General features: G+C 42.6%; 1 protein-coding gene across 1 annotated transcript; it reads left to right on the top strand.

Annotated features, from left to right (window-relative positions):
- Nucleotides 1-578: 578 nt before the first annotated feature.
- Nucleotides 579-14,907, top strand: ESS2 (ess-2 spliceosome associated protein). The gene is made up of 10 exons (XM_083148915.1): nt 579-849; nt 1,330-1,495; nt 4,363-4,446; nt 5,471-5,643; nt 6,459-6,576; nt 8,508-8,641; nt 8,753-8,855; nt 9,303-9,412; nt 12,542-12,657; nt 14,336-14,907. The coding sequence occupies exons 1-10, from the start codon at nt 697-699 to the stop codon at nt 14,619-14,621; spliced, it is 1,443 nt and encodes a 480-aa protein (XP_083005041.1). The 5' UTR covers nt 579-696; the 3' UTR covers nt 14,622-14,907.
- The last annotated feature ends 967 nt before the right edge of the window (nt 14,908-15,874 follow it).

The following is a 15,874-nucleotide window of genomic DNA, read 5'->3' as shown; positions in this document are numbered from 1 at the left end:
GTGGCGTTAACAATTGTGGGGGCCATTTCACAGTTCACGGTGACTATTAGGGCTCTGTGGCCCATTTAACATTGTTTCCTATGTAAAAATCGCGGGCATTGAGGCATTGAACACTAAAATCGGGTCCAATCTCATTTTTAACATTGGTCCCTATGGGAAATCGCGGGCATCGCGGGCATCGCGTCGCACCCGATTTTTAGTGCATTCGATGGTCGCGATGGTCGCGATGGGCGCCCTTCTAGGTAAAGAGTACCGGTGAAAATGTGGTGGTCAGCCAAGAGAACTACATGGGTACACGTTTTAATGTTCTGAACAAGTTTAATGATGTAAAACGTTTTTTTTTATGCTAACCTAGGGGTCCCATGTTCCGAATTTGAACCACTGAAATATTATAATACAATAATATTATATACTATATAATATTATTATTACTATTATTATTATAGAGGAAACACAGCAACTTAACAACTCAGCTGGCAGTCATGGTTTTGTCACGGTCTCTTTATACATGTACACACAGCCAGGCCAAAAGCAACAGAAGAACTACAATTCCCGAAATGCTTTGTGCACGGACGGTGGCTCGAGCAGCCACAATTGACACCCACTTCCGCTCTGGTCGGTGTGTGTGTTGTTTTCCTGATCCGCGAATACGGCGCTGTGTCGTTCCGTTTATCCGTTGAGCTTTTACAGTCAGCAATGGCCGCCCCCAGGCCGGAGAGCTCACCCTCTAGGGCTCTGGCCGTTCAGAAGCCGGGATCCGCTGCCCTGGCCGTACCCAGCGAGAGTGTGGATAAGGGTGAGGGCACGAAGCCCAAGAAGAAGGTGCTGTCCGAGGAGACGTACATACAGGTGAGAGGGAGAGCCCACTGCCAGCGCTGGTGTTAGTTATGCCCATATCCCTGGCTGCTCCTGTGCTCTGCAGATGTATAGTAGAATGATTTGACTGAGTGAGTGCTGCAGGACACTGGCACGGCCACATAGTTTTCATGTGCAGGCCCCATACATTACACATTCAGTTAAATTACGAGGAAAATAAACGTTTAACAGGGCTCTTGAAGAACTGTTATTAAGGTTGACCAATCCCCAGACTGAAATATTTCACATTATGGGCCAGATGTATCAAGCTTCAAAAAGGGATAAAGTGGAGAGTGATAAACAACCAGCCAATCAGCTCCCTCCTGTCATATTTCAAGCCCAGTCTAACATGGCAGTTAGGAGCTGGTTGTTTGTTACTCTCCATTTTATCCCTTTTTGAAGCTTGATACATCTAGCCCTTAATGAATCTGAGAACGTTTAGTGCTGAGACTGACTGTAAAATGTCCTGTGCAGAACTTGCAGAACATTATCCAGAGAGATTTCTTCCCAGATGTGGAGAAGCTGCGAGCTCAGAAAGAATATTTAGAAGCTGAAGAGTCTGGAGACCTGGAGAAGATGAGGCAAATAGCAATCAAGTTCGGGTCTTCTGGGAAATGTTCTCGGGAATCTCCATTAACTTGTAAGTAGTAAACACCAGCTGTTCCTAAAGTCTCTTGAATCATGGTAGTCTAGACCCCCAGTGTTTTATTTTTGCAGCACTGCAAATGTCTCCTATTCATAAGCTCTGCCAAACATGATTAACATAAGAAAATTGGACATTGTACTAATTGTTTGTATAGATTTTACCTGGCAGCTAAACAGGAAGGAAAACCATGAAGAGAGTAGTGGGAGAAGGTGTCTTGCTAGTGGACAGGGGGTTGTGGGAGCAAATGGGAGACTATAGAGGAGAAACGCAGACAAAGATCAGCAACATTTGAAGCGCAGTTCTGATGTCCTCTTCTGTTTGTAAGGACAAATCGCATACATTGTGTTGGTGCACTCACATGGTAGCTAGCGATGGTTGCTAGGATTGATGTGCTGCAAATGAAACCCAGCGATATCGCTAGTGGCGAGTTTATGCTTATGAAAGTACATGTTCGTTCCATTCTGCATTAACATCGTTCCAATGTGTACACACAACCTGGGCTTTTTCAGGATTTAAAATTACTTTCAGTTTGCCATTTACTGCAAAATGAATTGAAATTAAAATTCTAATTTTGCTTTTTACAAGTGAGATGAGAACCTATGCGAGCAATGAGAAATGTGATCTGTGTGTAATTCAAAGTTGTATGAAGGTGACACTATGATATGTATATCATTTTTCTTTTTTCAGTATTCAAGTTACATAATGAGGGTACAGTGATCCCACTTGGATCACTGCAGAGGTACAGGAGCAGCATAAGTGTAGTGCAGGGATGGCTAACCTTGACACTCCAGCTGTGTTGAACTATACATCCCAGCTGCCCTGCTACAGTTTTACTATTTGGCCATGCTAAAACTAATGCAGGGCATGCTGGGATGTGTAGTTCAACAACAGCTGAAGTGTCAAGGTTAGCCATCACTGGTGTAGAGTGATGTCAGTGCTGGTGCCCCGCTCCCATAATGACATTACTGATGAGGGCGTGCCCAGCTGCCACCGCTGTCACTGGTGGGGGGGTGCTATGGCGGTGCTGGGCTTCCTCCAAGCTCTTTGGTTAATGAGAATAGAAGCTGTGGGCATGCGCATGGCATCTTTTCACGCATTGGTGGTGACTGCACATGCAGGCTGTTTGGTACTTGTTTCCTAGCATGGCCACAACGATTTGGATCTGGGGCATCGCAGGTAAAAAAAATCGCGTCGGTCGCATCGCATGCGGGCAAAAAAATCGCATGCGATGCGACCAACGCGATTTTTCATAGGGAACAATGTAAAATGCCTCAATTTACCCAAATCAACATAGGGAACAATGTAAATTGGCCCAGAGACCCCCAAAAAACCCCCTGAACAGTGAAATGGCCCCCCAAAAATTGTTAACGCCACCCCACGATCAACGTGAACCCGAAGCGTGGCGAGCGCAGCGGTATGCGTCCTCCGACCTTTTCATACCCCCACTATCCACGTCGGCGTGGAGTTGAGAATAGAAAGTGTGGCGAGCGCACCGAAGCGTGGAGAGCGGACGCGGATACCTTCACAGTTATCCGCGTCCCCTCGCGGGGCTCGCCACGCTTCAGGCTCGGTGGCTCGCTGCGCTCGCCACACTTCCTATTCTCAACTCCACGCCGACGTGGATAGTGGGGGTATGAAAAGGTCGGAGGACTGATTCATCACACTTAGACCAGCCCGCAGAAATAGGTGGCATTAACAATTTTGGGGGGGGGGGGGGGGGGGGGGGGGCCATTTCACTGTTCAGGGTTTTTTTTTTGGTGTCTCTGGGCCATTTAACATTGTTCCCTATGTTGATTTGGGTAAATTGAGGCATTTTACATTGTTCCCTATGGAAAATCAGGGGCATCGCGTCGGTACTATCGCATGCTTTTTTTTTGGCCGCATGCGATGCGACCGACGCGATCGCGTCGGTCGCATCGCAGACCATTATAAATGACCCGCGATGCCCGCGATTGTGGCCGTGCTAGGAAACAAGTACCGGCTGTTTTACCAGGATGTTGCTAAAGGGGCAGATTGCATTTACCCTTTAAAAATCGGGCAGGGTACTAAAACAGTCCTGATCACAAGATATTACATTCTATAGGGTGGTGTTTCCCAAACTGTTTTGAATCACAGCAGCCTAGGGTTTTAGCATTTTTACTGTGGCGCCCTGAAGCCTAAAGTTTCTTTTTGAGCTGCACGGTTAGCACTGGACTGACAGAAGTGAGTATAATTACATGGGTGCAAGCTGTGCAGTGTGTGGACCCAGGGGCCTGTTTGCAAAACACACATTGCAGCTATTATAGATACAACAGTGGTCGACAAGGTCAGGCTTCTGTACGTCCACATAGTTTGATTAGCAGCCACCAGCACTGGTTTTGCCACTCCGATTTCAGAAAAATCGTTTTATGTGGTACTGGACCACAAACACACGTGGCAATCTTGCAAGCGCCTTTTGGCAACCAGTTTGGGAACAAATCCTGTAGGGCAGTGGTTCCCAACCCTGGTCCTCAAGTACCCCCAACAGTGCATGTTTTGCAGGTCTCCACACAGAATCGTAAGTGCTATAATTAGCTCCACCTGTGGATCTTTTCAAATGTGCCTGAATAATGAGTGCACCTGCCGGGTGACCTGGAAAACGTGCACTGTTGGGGGTACTTGAGGACCAGGGTTGGGAACCACTGCTGTAGGGGCTATGGCTTGATCCAAAGAAGGTGAGGGTGTGCAGTAGCTGGGAATCGGTAGAAAGGTGGTAAGCTTCATTGTAGAAATACTTTTTAAGGGCACAATTGAAGGCTGTGCATGACTGTTATAATAACTGTGGAAACGTGGGTGTAATATGCAGTTTAACTCATGTGTCTTACTAATGTTTCACTATTCAGATGCAACACCTGCCACCTTTGAGACACCTGCTGGTATTCCAGGTACACCTTCACTGATTGCTAAGCAAAGAGGCGGGGATGAAGGTAAGTCCCATTGGCTGTTGCCTAGAGTTATTGTAATTTAAATAACACTCTCCACAGGTGCAAGTGTATTTCCTGGACCTGAGCTTATCTGTTCTAATACCTAACTGAAGGCTTTAACCATTAACTTGTTAATTTTACCCCCATCAAAGACTCAAACGTATATCATTTTAATATAATAACATTTTGACTGTATTTTATTTAATGGTTTTAAATATTTCATTGAAACAAATATGCCTATAGGTTCTCCATAGGCTCCCACTGTAATAGTACCTCCCTACCCACCCTCACTAGGTTTGTTATATCCCCTGTGGCATTGTTCTATTAGCCAGCAGTTTCCATAGACCTCCACTGTGGCACTACTAAGGTTTACTAACATATTATGTGTAAAAGATTCCCAGTGACATTATACAACCAGCCACAACTGTTCATAGACCCACTTTGTGGGACTACCCATCAGGGCCTCTAGTTCATTCATTCCTGTGTGGGGGTGGAAAGTTTCCCTCCTACACTTTTAAGCTGGGTACACACAGAAGTGATTGTTTCTGGACGAACCATAAAGACTTCACTGCTAGTGGACCAAAACAATAGGAGGAAATTCATTCTGCACACATGCAGAATTGTTTTCCTCATTCACAGCCAGGTGATGCAGGCCGGTTTACGTGAGAATGTCAGCATTAGCACAGCGGACTGCCGTTGCTTCCTAAGTGACTATGCCAGTTAAGTGGTCGTGTTTTCATAGAAATTGCAATGCACTGCCATTACAGTACCATCAGCTGTATCATTTTTTTTTTAATAGATCTCTTTGGTGATTTTTCAGTCCATGTAGATGAAACTGTTCAACTGGAAATGAAATACTGTGCTTATTTTAAAAGATGTGAATTAATTAGCATGCACCCTTTCCTTCATGCAGGCGTCATATTATTTATTTATTTACCTCCTGTATAACTACTTGTTTAGTTTGATTGTACATTAAGTTATAGCAAATGACTTCAATTGTTTTGCATTACTGATGTGAATATTGTAGGGGACTCCGAGAAAACAGACGAGGACAGCAGGGCACTTCCCGGACTTGATAATTTTTTAGCGAAACATACAAGTGAGGACAATGCTTCCTTTGAGCAGATAATGGAGGTGGCAAAAGAGAAGGAGCGGAGCCGTCATTTCTGGCTGTACGAAGCAGAGGAAGAGTACAAGCAGGTGAACAAACCATCCCAATTCTGTGTGTAATCTGACATAGACAAATTAATGGAGGAATATTTCAGCTACCTGTATTTAACAAAAAAATAAATAAAAATCTTTTATATGTGTTAAGAAGGTATCAAGAAGGTCAGTAATTTTACTGACTTATGTTGGCCATACACTAGACCAGGCATGGACAACCTGTGGTTCTCCAGCTGTTGTGAAACTGCAAATCCCAGCATGCCTTGCCACAGTTTTGCTATTAGAGAAGGCTAAAACTGTGGCAATGCATGCTGGGATGTGTAGTTTCACAACAGCTGGAGAGCCACAAGTTACCCATGCCTGCACTATGCCAACTTTCATCCAACTAATTGGTTGACTTAAATAAAAATCTGGTACTGGATAGGAGCAAATGCATTTTGTAATTTGCTCCCAAAAGCTGGAAACAGACAAAAACTATCGTTCAGACGAGGTACTGTAGTTGAATCTGTTTGATTTCAATAATTTAACATGCTGGTTTTTGTCCCTGGGTTTATGAGCAAATTGCTGATTGTCATTTGTTACCATACAGTTCCAGATTATTAGTTCAACCAACCAGTTGGATATAAGGCTAGCATTTTATTTATTTATATATAGTCTTTTACTTACACCAAAATTGCTGCCTTCACTGTGTAATGGACAGGTGCTCTTTAAGGTCATTCATATCCGGAATTTTAAAGGCAGAACATTTTTGATGAGAATACAATACACATTTTAAGCACTTGTATTTAACGGAATAAAAAGGCCAGTTATTGCTCACCTTGTCCTTTTAAAAATATTATTTGCCTTCACAGCGATATCTACAAAGTCTGGCTCTCCCTTCCATTGAAATGCAAGCTATCGATTGTGGAAGAGCAGGTCTTGACACCTGGGACTACAAAACTCATAACTCCCTCATGTACTATCCTGAAGGTATGTAATCTGTACATGGTACTAGTCACTCTTCACTAGTTTCCACACTTAGCATTACACTATTTATATATGTAACACTCATGGTTGTCAATCCCATGATTGTTACATGGGGTGGCCAAACCGGTCTTCAAGATCTACCAATGGCCCATGTTTTCCAAATCATTACTAAAGCTGTGTACACACTTGGGCGATAGGGGCTGAAATCGATGGAAATATGGTCGCTGGTGACCATACTGTCAGTTATGGGAGTGTGCCCCGGCGATAATTCGCCGGGTGCGCGCTCCCGTTTTCAGCCCCTTTCTAATCGCTGGTTACCGCTGCCGCACCGCCGGCAGAGGTTCCTTTTTATCAGCGACCATCTCTGGTCGCTGATGAAAAGGAGACACTGGGCAATATATTGCTGAGCAATATATCTCCCCCGTGTGTACGGGGCTTAACTGTCACATTTTTCAATCATGCTGCATTCATTCCTACTATAGATCCACAGGTTGCCTGAAAAACATGAACTGTTGGTAGACCTTGAGGGCAGGTTTGGCCACCCCTGCAATAGACCCGGACTGATAGTTAAGAGATATGTGCTTATTGACATGTACAGCCCCATTTCTTATATTGGTTCAGGCAAGTTTGGATTGGTAATTAATGTAACATGGTAACCCGTGTACTGACCAGGGCAAAGGAACTGATGTAATAATAATTCATGTATAACCTGCTGTATAATGTGCACCCTGCCCTTCTCCTTAGCTTGTACAAGCAGTACTTTACACTGAATCCTTTCATCATTCATTTTACAACCTCTCATGTCTAATAACTACTTTCTATGAGATTCCTTTTTACTAAAGTATCATGCTTGCCACGCACATGCCAGGATAATATTTACTCCGTAGCACATCACTATAACTTTTGTGATGTGTTTCAGATCTTTTGGCAATCAACCGAATGGCTGATTCCTAGGGTTCATTCCCATTGGTCAGATGAAGTTTGCTTTATAAACTACATTTATAACTTTTTTAAATAAGTAGAGGTTTCCTTTAAACAAAAAATTACAGATACTGTGTTTGCTCAATTATTATGACTTTTTACAAAACATATTAATAATACAAATGATTGTGTAAAAAATAATACAAACTTATGTACAATTAGCAAGTTATTTTGTAGCACGAGTTAGGAAAGTGTATAGCTACTGTTACAATCCCTTTTATCTTCTTTTCAATGTATGTAATGTGTATGTCAGTGCTTTGTAAATAAAGGATAACACTCATGCAGTACTACATTGGCCAAGACTTCCTAGGACCTAGGCCAGGCCTGGCCAACCTGTGGCTCACCAGCTGTTATGAAACTGCACATCCCAGCATACTTCACCATTCTCTAATAGGAAAACTGTTGCAATGTATGCTGGGACTTGTAATTTCACAACTCGAGAGCCACAGTTTGGCTCGGCCTGTCCTAGGCCATCCTCTCAGTCCAGTCCCTACCATCTTGTATAGAAACAGAAAGCGCATTATTCTCACACAGCTTGTCATATAGGGAGCAAGTGAGGAGAAGCATTGGCTTTCAGGTGGTGTTCTTCGTGAATCCCTACATAACTGGCAGTGTATGGTTTTAAAACCATACCTTTTTTTAAGTGATTTTTCTATGTAAAAATAAAAGCCATCAAAATTAAATTAAGGCTAAATCTATCTAAGTTGGCACATCCACATCATTCAGTGGTGGTAAGGTTATATTACTAGGAATACCCATATTGGATCTTTACTGACACTAAAATGATTAGATGGTGTCACTGCTGTTCAGTTAGTATGTGGGGAGAGCTGTCAGATTGTCCAAACTTTCTATGCTATCTACTGTACATAAAAAAAAAAAAAAAAAAAGTTGAAATAAAATTAGCGGAGCATGAAAAGACAACTCACCCCACAGTCTGCAACATCTCTTTCTAGGTGTGCCAGATAATGATGCTATATTCAAGAAACCCAGGGAAGTGGTCCATAAAAACACACGTTTACAGAAAGATCCCTTCAGTCAAGCTCTTAGCAAAACTCAGCTCCAGCAGGCAGCAGCCTTAAATGCACAGGTAGGCAGCTCCTCTCCTTTCTGCCATACCGTGTTACCACTTAGAGGATAATGTATATTGCAATTGCCTCCAATACCCCTCAAAAATGATATTGTTCTTTTCTGTGTACAGTACAAACAAGGAAAAGTTGGTCCTGACGGGAAGGAACTCATACCACAGGAATCTCCAAAAGTCAATGGATTTGGATTTGTGGATACTCCATCACCTGCCCCAGGTATATACATAGAGGTTTGCAACCGTCTGGTTGTTGTAGACTTTTTAAAGTTCTAGAACTCACAGGGCGGTGTTCAGTCCCGGGCCTTATTTACGCCAGCGGGGAGATTTATTCAATGCTGCCGTTTCTGACAGCATTGAAGGCAGTTTTCGACAAAACAGATCCGACTTTTAAACAAGTTGGATCTGTTTTGTCAGAAACGTTTGCGGATTGTCGGCCGCTGTTTGACAATCCGCGGCCGTTGTCTTCGCCAAACCCCGGACTTTGCGACTGTCAGTACTTTGAATCCCAACAGTCGAGTATCAGTTGTGAGAAGCGAAAATGGCCTGGGATTCCGTCTGTTGGGACATTCCGACAGTCACAATCCCGGACTGAATAGCCCCCATAGTCACAGTACTGTGTCCTGTAATATACTACCAATTATTTGTCATTGTTAAACTATCACAGGAGTGGATGACTCCCCGCTAATGACATGGGGTGAAGTTGAGAGTACTCCTTTTCGATTGGATGGCTCAGAGACGCCATATTTGGAGAAGGCACCTGGACCATCATTTAAGGTATTTACATCTCATCGCTTTTTAAAGTGGATTAAAATCTGTATATTTTACAGATTCAATGGAATGACATTCATTTTATATTTAGTACTCAGACATTGTAGTTCCTATTAATGTATAAACCATATAAAGAAGTGGTGCATGGTTTGTCACTAATACTCCTTTACCCCTGCATTCAAAAACCCGTGATTTGGCACATGAACAAGCGTCAACATGGGTTTTTGCTAATTGGTAACTATAACTCTAAAAGAAACCCAGGTTTGGTTACCTGGGAATCCAAATTTACGTAGCTTGCAGGGTTAGATACAAGTAGGACCTGGTTTATTCCAATCCTGGTTCAGACCCAAGACTTTGCAAGTACAGGTTGAGTATCCCATATCCGTGCATCCATTATCCGAATTATTCCAAAAACTGTGGTTTTTGGAATAATTCGAAGTTTTTTTTTGTTTTTTTTTACCCCCCCCCATACCCTCTTTTCATACTTACCAAGTCCCAGGGCGTCCACAGCAGGCCTCCAGCATCTTCTCCAGGGCCTCCAGCGGTCCCAGGAATACATTGCACGAGTGCGCCGGTGACGTCACCGGTGCGCGCGCACACCCACGCAATGCATTCCTGGGACCGCTGGAGACCCAGAGAAGATGCCGGAGGCCTGCTGTGGACGCCCGGGGACTGCGTGGATGCAGAGGGAACACCGGACACCATCAGGGGACAGGTAAGTATGCCTAAAAAAATTATTCTAAAAACCGAAAAAATCCCCTATCCGGAATGCTCGTGGTCCCGAGCATTTCGGATAAGGGATACTCAACCTGTATTATACCTCTTTTTCCACCAATGACAGGTCTGACCTTTCATAAGTAATGTATGTAAGCTGCACCTATTTTACTATTTAAAGAATCAATTTTAAATATTTGCTAATTAATTCAATTGATTTTTTTAGTGTCCACCAGCCTCTAATTATAGGACTGGACAATTGTTTAGGGATTCTTTTTAAATAATTCACTGACTATACCAATTTCATGGCTAAATGGCTTCTTATTTCTTAAAGCTTAGCACATCCAGTGCTTTTAATTTTTTAATAACCATCCCACTTGACCAGATATGTCACTACCATCTTATAATGCCACTCTTACCTCTTCATGTATTTTCTGAACAAGCATCTGTTATGTTATTAAGCCATTATATATTTTACTCTCTAACACCATTGTGCAAGTTATGGCTAATATTCTAAGCAAGTGCTATAAAGAATCCACACTGAAATACCTGTGTTCCAGGTAACATCACTCTTCAATTTTTCTGTACAACGCTACAAGACACATGCCATTGATTGCTGTCTGGAAACTATATTTAACACTATTGGATGATAAACTGAGGCCCTTTGGGTGACCATAGAAATGGGGGAGAAGGTTACTATTTGCAATGGGGTAATCTATAGACCACCAGGCCAGGGGTAGGATTTGGACAGGAACCTATTGCTGGATGTCCCTAAAATGGCTTCCAGGATCCAGAACAGCATAGATTTACTGGTTTCGAGATTATTCTTGGGAGACCTTATTGACTTTTTTTTTACTCCATGACTAAAATAATAGCTCAAAGGGGGGCCATAGTTGTAAAATATCTAGACTTTACTATTAGTAATGTATTTGTCACTGTTCAACTGCTAAACAAATTTGAAAGCATAGGATTCGTAAGCATAGGAAGCATAAATGGATCAGAACATTATTGAATGCTAGGAAACTGTTGTAACTGGAGTACATTCTATGGGGCAGATGTATTAAGCCTTAAGAGATTGATTAAGAGAGATAAACGTCCAGCCAATCACCTGCTAACTGCCATGTTACAGGCTGTGTTTGAAAAAAGGCAGTAAAGAGCTGATTGGCTGGACATTTATCTCTTTATCACCCTTGCATTTATTTCTTGTTCAGGCTTAATTCATCTGCCCCAATGTTACCAATGGAGTACACCAGAGATTTACACTTGGACCAATGCTCTTAAATATCCTTATTGGTGACATTGCAAATGGTATTAAAGGAAAGTATGCCTTTTAGCAGATGATACAAAGATATGCAACTGAGTAGACACACCAGGAGGGGTAAAACAAATGATTAATGATCTAAGTAGATGAGAGGAATGTTCAAGAATGTGTCCAATACAGTTAATGCTAACATAAGCAAAATCATGTACTTGGGCCTCATAAAGCCCAAAGGCTTTATATAGTATCTAATATACAGTGAAGGAAATCATGCACTTGGGCCTCATAAAACCCAAAGGCTTATTATAGTATCTAGCCTACAGAGAAGGAAAGGGATTTAGGAGTCAATATTCCAAGTGACTTATGGTCCGCACACACAGGGCGACGGGGTGCCGCGCTGAGAGATGTGCTGAAGTATGGATTGCTCAGTACACATTGTTGGCACACATGCGGCGCACCAGCGATGCTGAGCGTTCTGTGCGGCCATTGTTCTCTGGTGAGAAAGGGAAGTCAGATGCTTGGTGGCATAGGGAGAGGAATTAGCAGCAGAAATAATGAAGTAATAATGCCACTGTATAAGTCATGGTATGGCTATATATATATATATATATATATATATATATATATATATATATATATATATATATATATATATATATATATATATATATATATATATATATATATATATATATATATATATATATATATATATATAATTCTGGAGGGCAACTAAACTAGTGCATGGCCTACACCATAAAACTTACCTGGAAAGTCTTAACATGTATAGTTTGGAGAAAAAAAGAGAAAGAGGGGACATGATGGAAACTTTTACATTTACAAAGAGATTTAGCAAAGTACAGGGAAACACTATTAGAACTTGGGGATAAACACTGAAAATGGAGGGAAGTAGGTTCAGGGAAAATTTATGAAAAAGAATCACAAAAAGGGTAGTGGAATAGCCTCCCACCAGAGTTGGTAGAGTATAAGGCAGTAAAGCAATTTAAACATGTTTGGGATAGGTATATGGATTTTTTTACGAAAGTTAAAAAAATGGTTGAGATTTGCCCAAAGGTTAAAAAAAAAAGGTACAGACTAGATGGGGGAGTTCTGTCAAATTCTAATGTTAATATAATATTTGTTTTTGAAATTGTGTATGATAGATTCTGGAGCCTGGACGCAGAGAACGTCTGGGTTTAAAAATGGCCAATGAAGCAGCAGCAAAGAACAGGGCAAAGAAGCAAGAAGCTTTACGGAAAGTAACAGAGAACCTTGCCAGGTGAATACAGAGCATTAGTGACACATTGTCGGAGATACATTACAGTTTGATTCTCCTATATCCAGAAATGCTTTGGACCAGAATTTTTGGATTTCAGCGTTCTGTATTTTGGAATATTTGCATACTGTGATGTATCTGGTAGTTGGGACACAAGTCTAAACACAAAATGCCTTTGTGTTTCATAAACACATTATACACTAAGGGGGATATTCAATGTCAGGGGTACGGCTGTCGAGCAAGCTCGACAGCCATGCCCCTGTCCCGTTCTCGCTTTGCTCGACGTGAGCTTGGCAGTCGGGATTCAATGTCCCGGCTGCCGAGCGGCGAGTTGAGGATGGAAATAGACGAGCTCCGGCCGGGAGCTCGCTTATTTCTGGCTTTTCTCGGCAGAACGAGCCCGACAGCTTGTGATGTCGAGCTCGTTCTGCGGAGAACCCCTGTTCAATGCTGTCGGGGAAGACAGCATTGAATAGGGCCCCGCAGCCATCTCCCCCATCGGGAGATGGCTGCGGGAGGTCGAACAACATTGAATACCCCCCTAAGAGTCTAATTTGTATATAAATCTTAGTTTACTTCCAAATCTGAATGTTAGGTGGTCTGCGCAGAATGGGTCTCACAACGATCAGACATAGCATGATTTGGGGGTAGCAATCATCACAGTTTTTCAAAAAGAGGGTGTGTTACCCCTTAACCACTTGAGTGGTATGCCTGGAATTTCCAGGCATACCACCAATATGAAGGTGTGTGCCAGTGGTGCCTGCAGCTGCGCACCACTGGTACATCACCTGTCCAGACACGCCGCAACTCCTCTCCCCTCAACTCCTCTCCCCTCCCATCGTTCACCCTTTCCTTTCCGCAGATCGTACACCCGAGCTCCCCTGCCGCTGCCATTAGTTGCAGGCAGCAGGCTCGGGAATGTTCAGTGCAGCTCAGGGGGACTCTGGAGTTCGGACGCCCGAGTCCTTCCGAGCCGCCCCGAACATCCCGAGCCTGTCACCTGTTGTGAATGGAGGCTGGGGCAGCGGTAGGGCCCGGGAGCTCTGGTGTATGATCGCCGGAGCGGAAATGAGGGGGAGGAGCGACAGGGGGTGGCCCACCGCTCTGTGGTGGGTTTTGCTGTGACAGTACAAACTAGGGTTCATTGTATGCCTGACTGGTCCATGGTCTGTGTTTTTGGATGCAAACTTACTGGACCTGGGTGTCTGAATCAGAGGGTCAGCCTGAGTAAGCTTCAGCTTACGCAGACTCGATCGGTGCCTAAAAACGTCACAAATTGCATCTGATGGCCTCGATGATGATCAGAGGCTCGACATTCGGATCTCACAAATAATGCATGCAAGAGGTGTCTGCCTCCTACAGATGCCTTTTGCTGCATTTAAATTTTAATTAGATGGAATTGCCCAGCCGCTTCCTTGCAGCTCCGCAATTCTTTACGAATATTAATTAGTCCAATACAGTAGCCCGAAAGTAACTTTATGCAATATTTTGAATCTTTTTTTTGCATGACGAAGTTTGTGTGTAAAGTAAAACATCGGAAGGTATAGGTGCCACTATCAGTTGCTCTAAAAAAAATGGATATTGGATTTTTTTTAATATGGAGGTCTTCACCTGCACCATTTTGTTTTGGATATCTCTGTGCATCCAGTCCATGCTAAATATTGATTTTTTTCTTCCACAGTCTCACCCCCAAAGCACTCAGTCCATCGTTGTCTCCTGCTCTTCAGCGTTTGGTGAATAGGACTTCAAGTAAATATACCGATAAGGCTCTGAGAGCCAGCTACACCCCATCCCCTGCACACACAGGTTTGCATTCCTATAAAACGCCTGGAGGCTCACGTTTGACACCTACTGTTACTCCTACACCAGGGGCTGCTTCTCAAACTCCATCTGTACCTGATCCCACCTCCATCACTGATAACTTGTTACATTTGCCAAAGCGAAGGAAGGCGTCAGACTTCTTCTGAGGAGGCAGTGGTATGGTTTCCAACAAGACTATATATTTACCTGAGAGTCTGGGCCAACTTTGGATTGTAAGGTGGAACCTGATGAAGATTGGTGGACCAGGCATTAAACATTACATCTCTTTTTGGAGATTGAAAGTGACAAGCTAATTTACTAGCAACTACCTGTGCTACTGGACTTTTTTTTTTTTTAGAATTTAAGCAAACATCACTAAACTTATTCTAAATGTTTCTGTGGAACACATATTTGCAAATTTTATGAACATGATAAAATGGTTTATCAGCTGGATCTGTAGTAATTTTTATATTGAACGTCTTGTGGCAAATATTATAATATCAAGAGTACAAAATAGATTAATTTAGACCTTCCTCGCTCTTTGCTGAGCATCTGCACAAGTGCTTGATATTCTATATAAAATTAAGTTACTCTGGCCATACACCTAAATATTTATTGTGCAATCTGGCTGGTTGGAACAAAAATCTGGTAATATCTGAATGACTGTTTTCCAGCATGTCAAAGCAAATGGTCAACTGTCATTTGCGCCCAATAATTTACCAAATTTTTGTTCCAACCAACCAGATTGGACAATAAATCATTAGGTGTATGGCCAGCTTAATTAACTGAAGCTCTTGAATGAAATGGTGGAGATGACCAATAATAGCAGTTTACTTGTTTACATGCAATGCCTTTAGTCATCATTATATTATCATTATATTACACATGCAGGGGTGCTTGGACAACCCTGCATGTGTAATATACTGATAATATGATGATAACCCAACATATATAGCACTTCAGTTGGTGTTCTTCCCCACACTTTTCTGAAATGAACCACTGTACCACATTATTTTAGAACAAGGAGAGAAGAGACATGGCTATGTGTTGAGAATGAGAAATGTAGCGTGTATCTAAATGAATGATTGTCTCCTGACCAAGCCAATGCTTCCCATCTGGGCAGTTTGAACCTGAAGAAAAGAACTGTTCTGCTCCTCCAGCACTGAAAATGTTCTGCCCAGTTTACAGTGCAGAGCCAGGTTGTGTACAAAGGGCCCGATTCAGGTTCATTCGCAAAGCACATTTGGTTTGCTGATAGACAAAACCATGTGCACTGCGGGTGGGGCAGATGTAACCTGTGCAGAGAGAGTTATGCTGTGTACACACAGTTAGATATAACATTTGATTTAACTATATAGTCAAAATCGAATGCTTTTAGCAGCATTTGATGCAGATTCGATCTGGATGCGTGTTCTCATTT

Source organism: Crinia signifera, chromosome 1, assembly GCF_055691185.1.
Source record: "Crinia signifera chromosome 1, ASM5569118v1, whole genome shotgun sequence".
In the NCBI taxonomy this organism is placed as follows: Eukaryota; Metazoa; Chordata; class Amphibia; order Anura; family Myobatrachidae; genus Crinia; species Crinia signifera.
The sequence above is the reverse complement of the archived record's forward strand: the minus strand, read 5'-3'. Positions and strand labels throughout refer to the sequence as shown.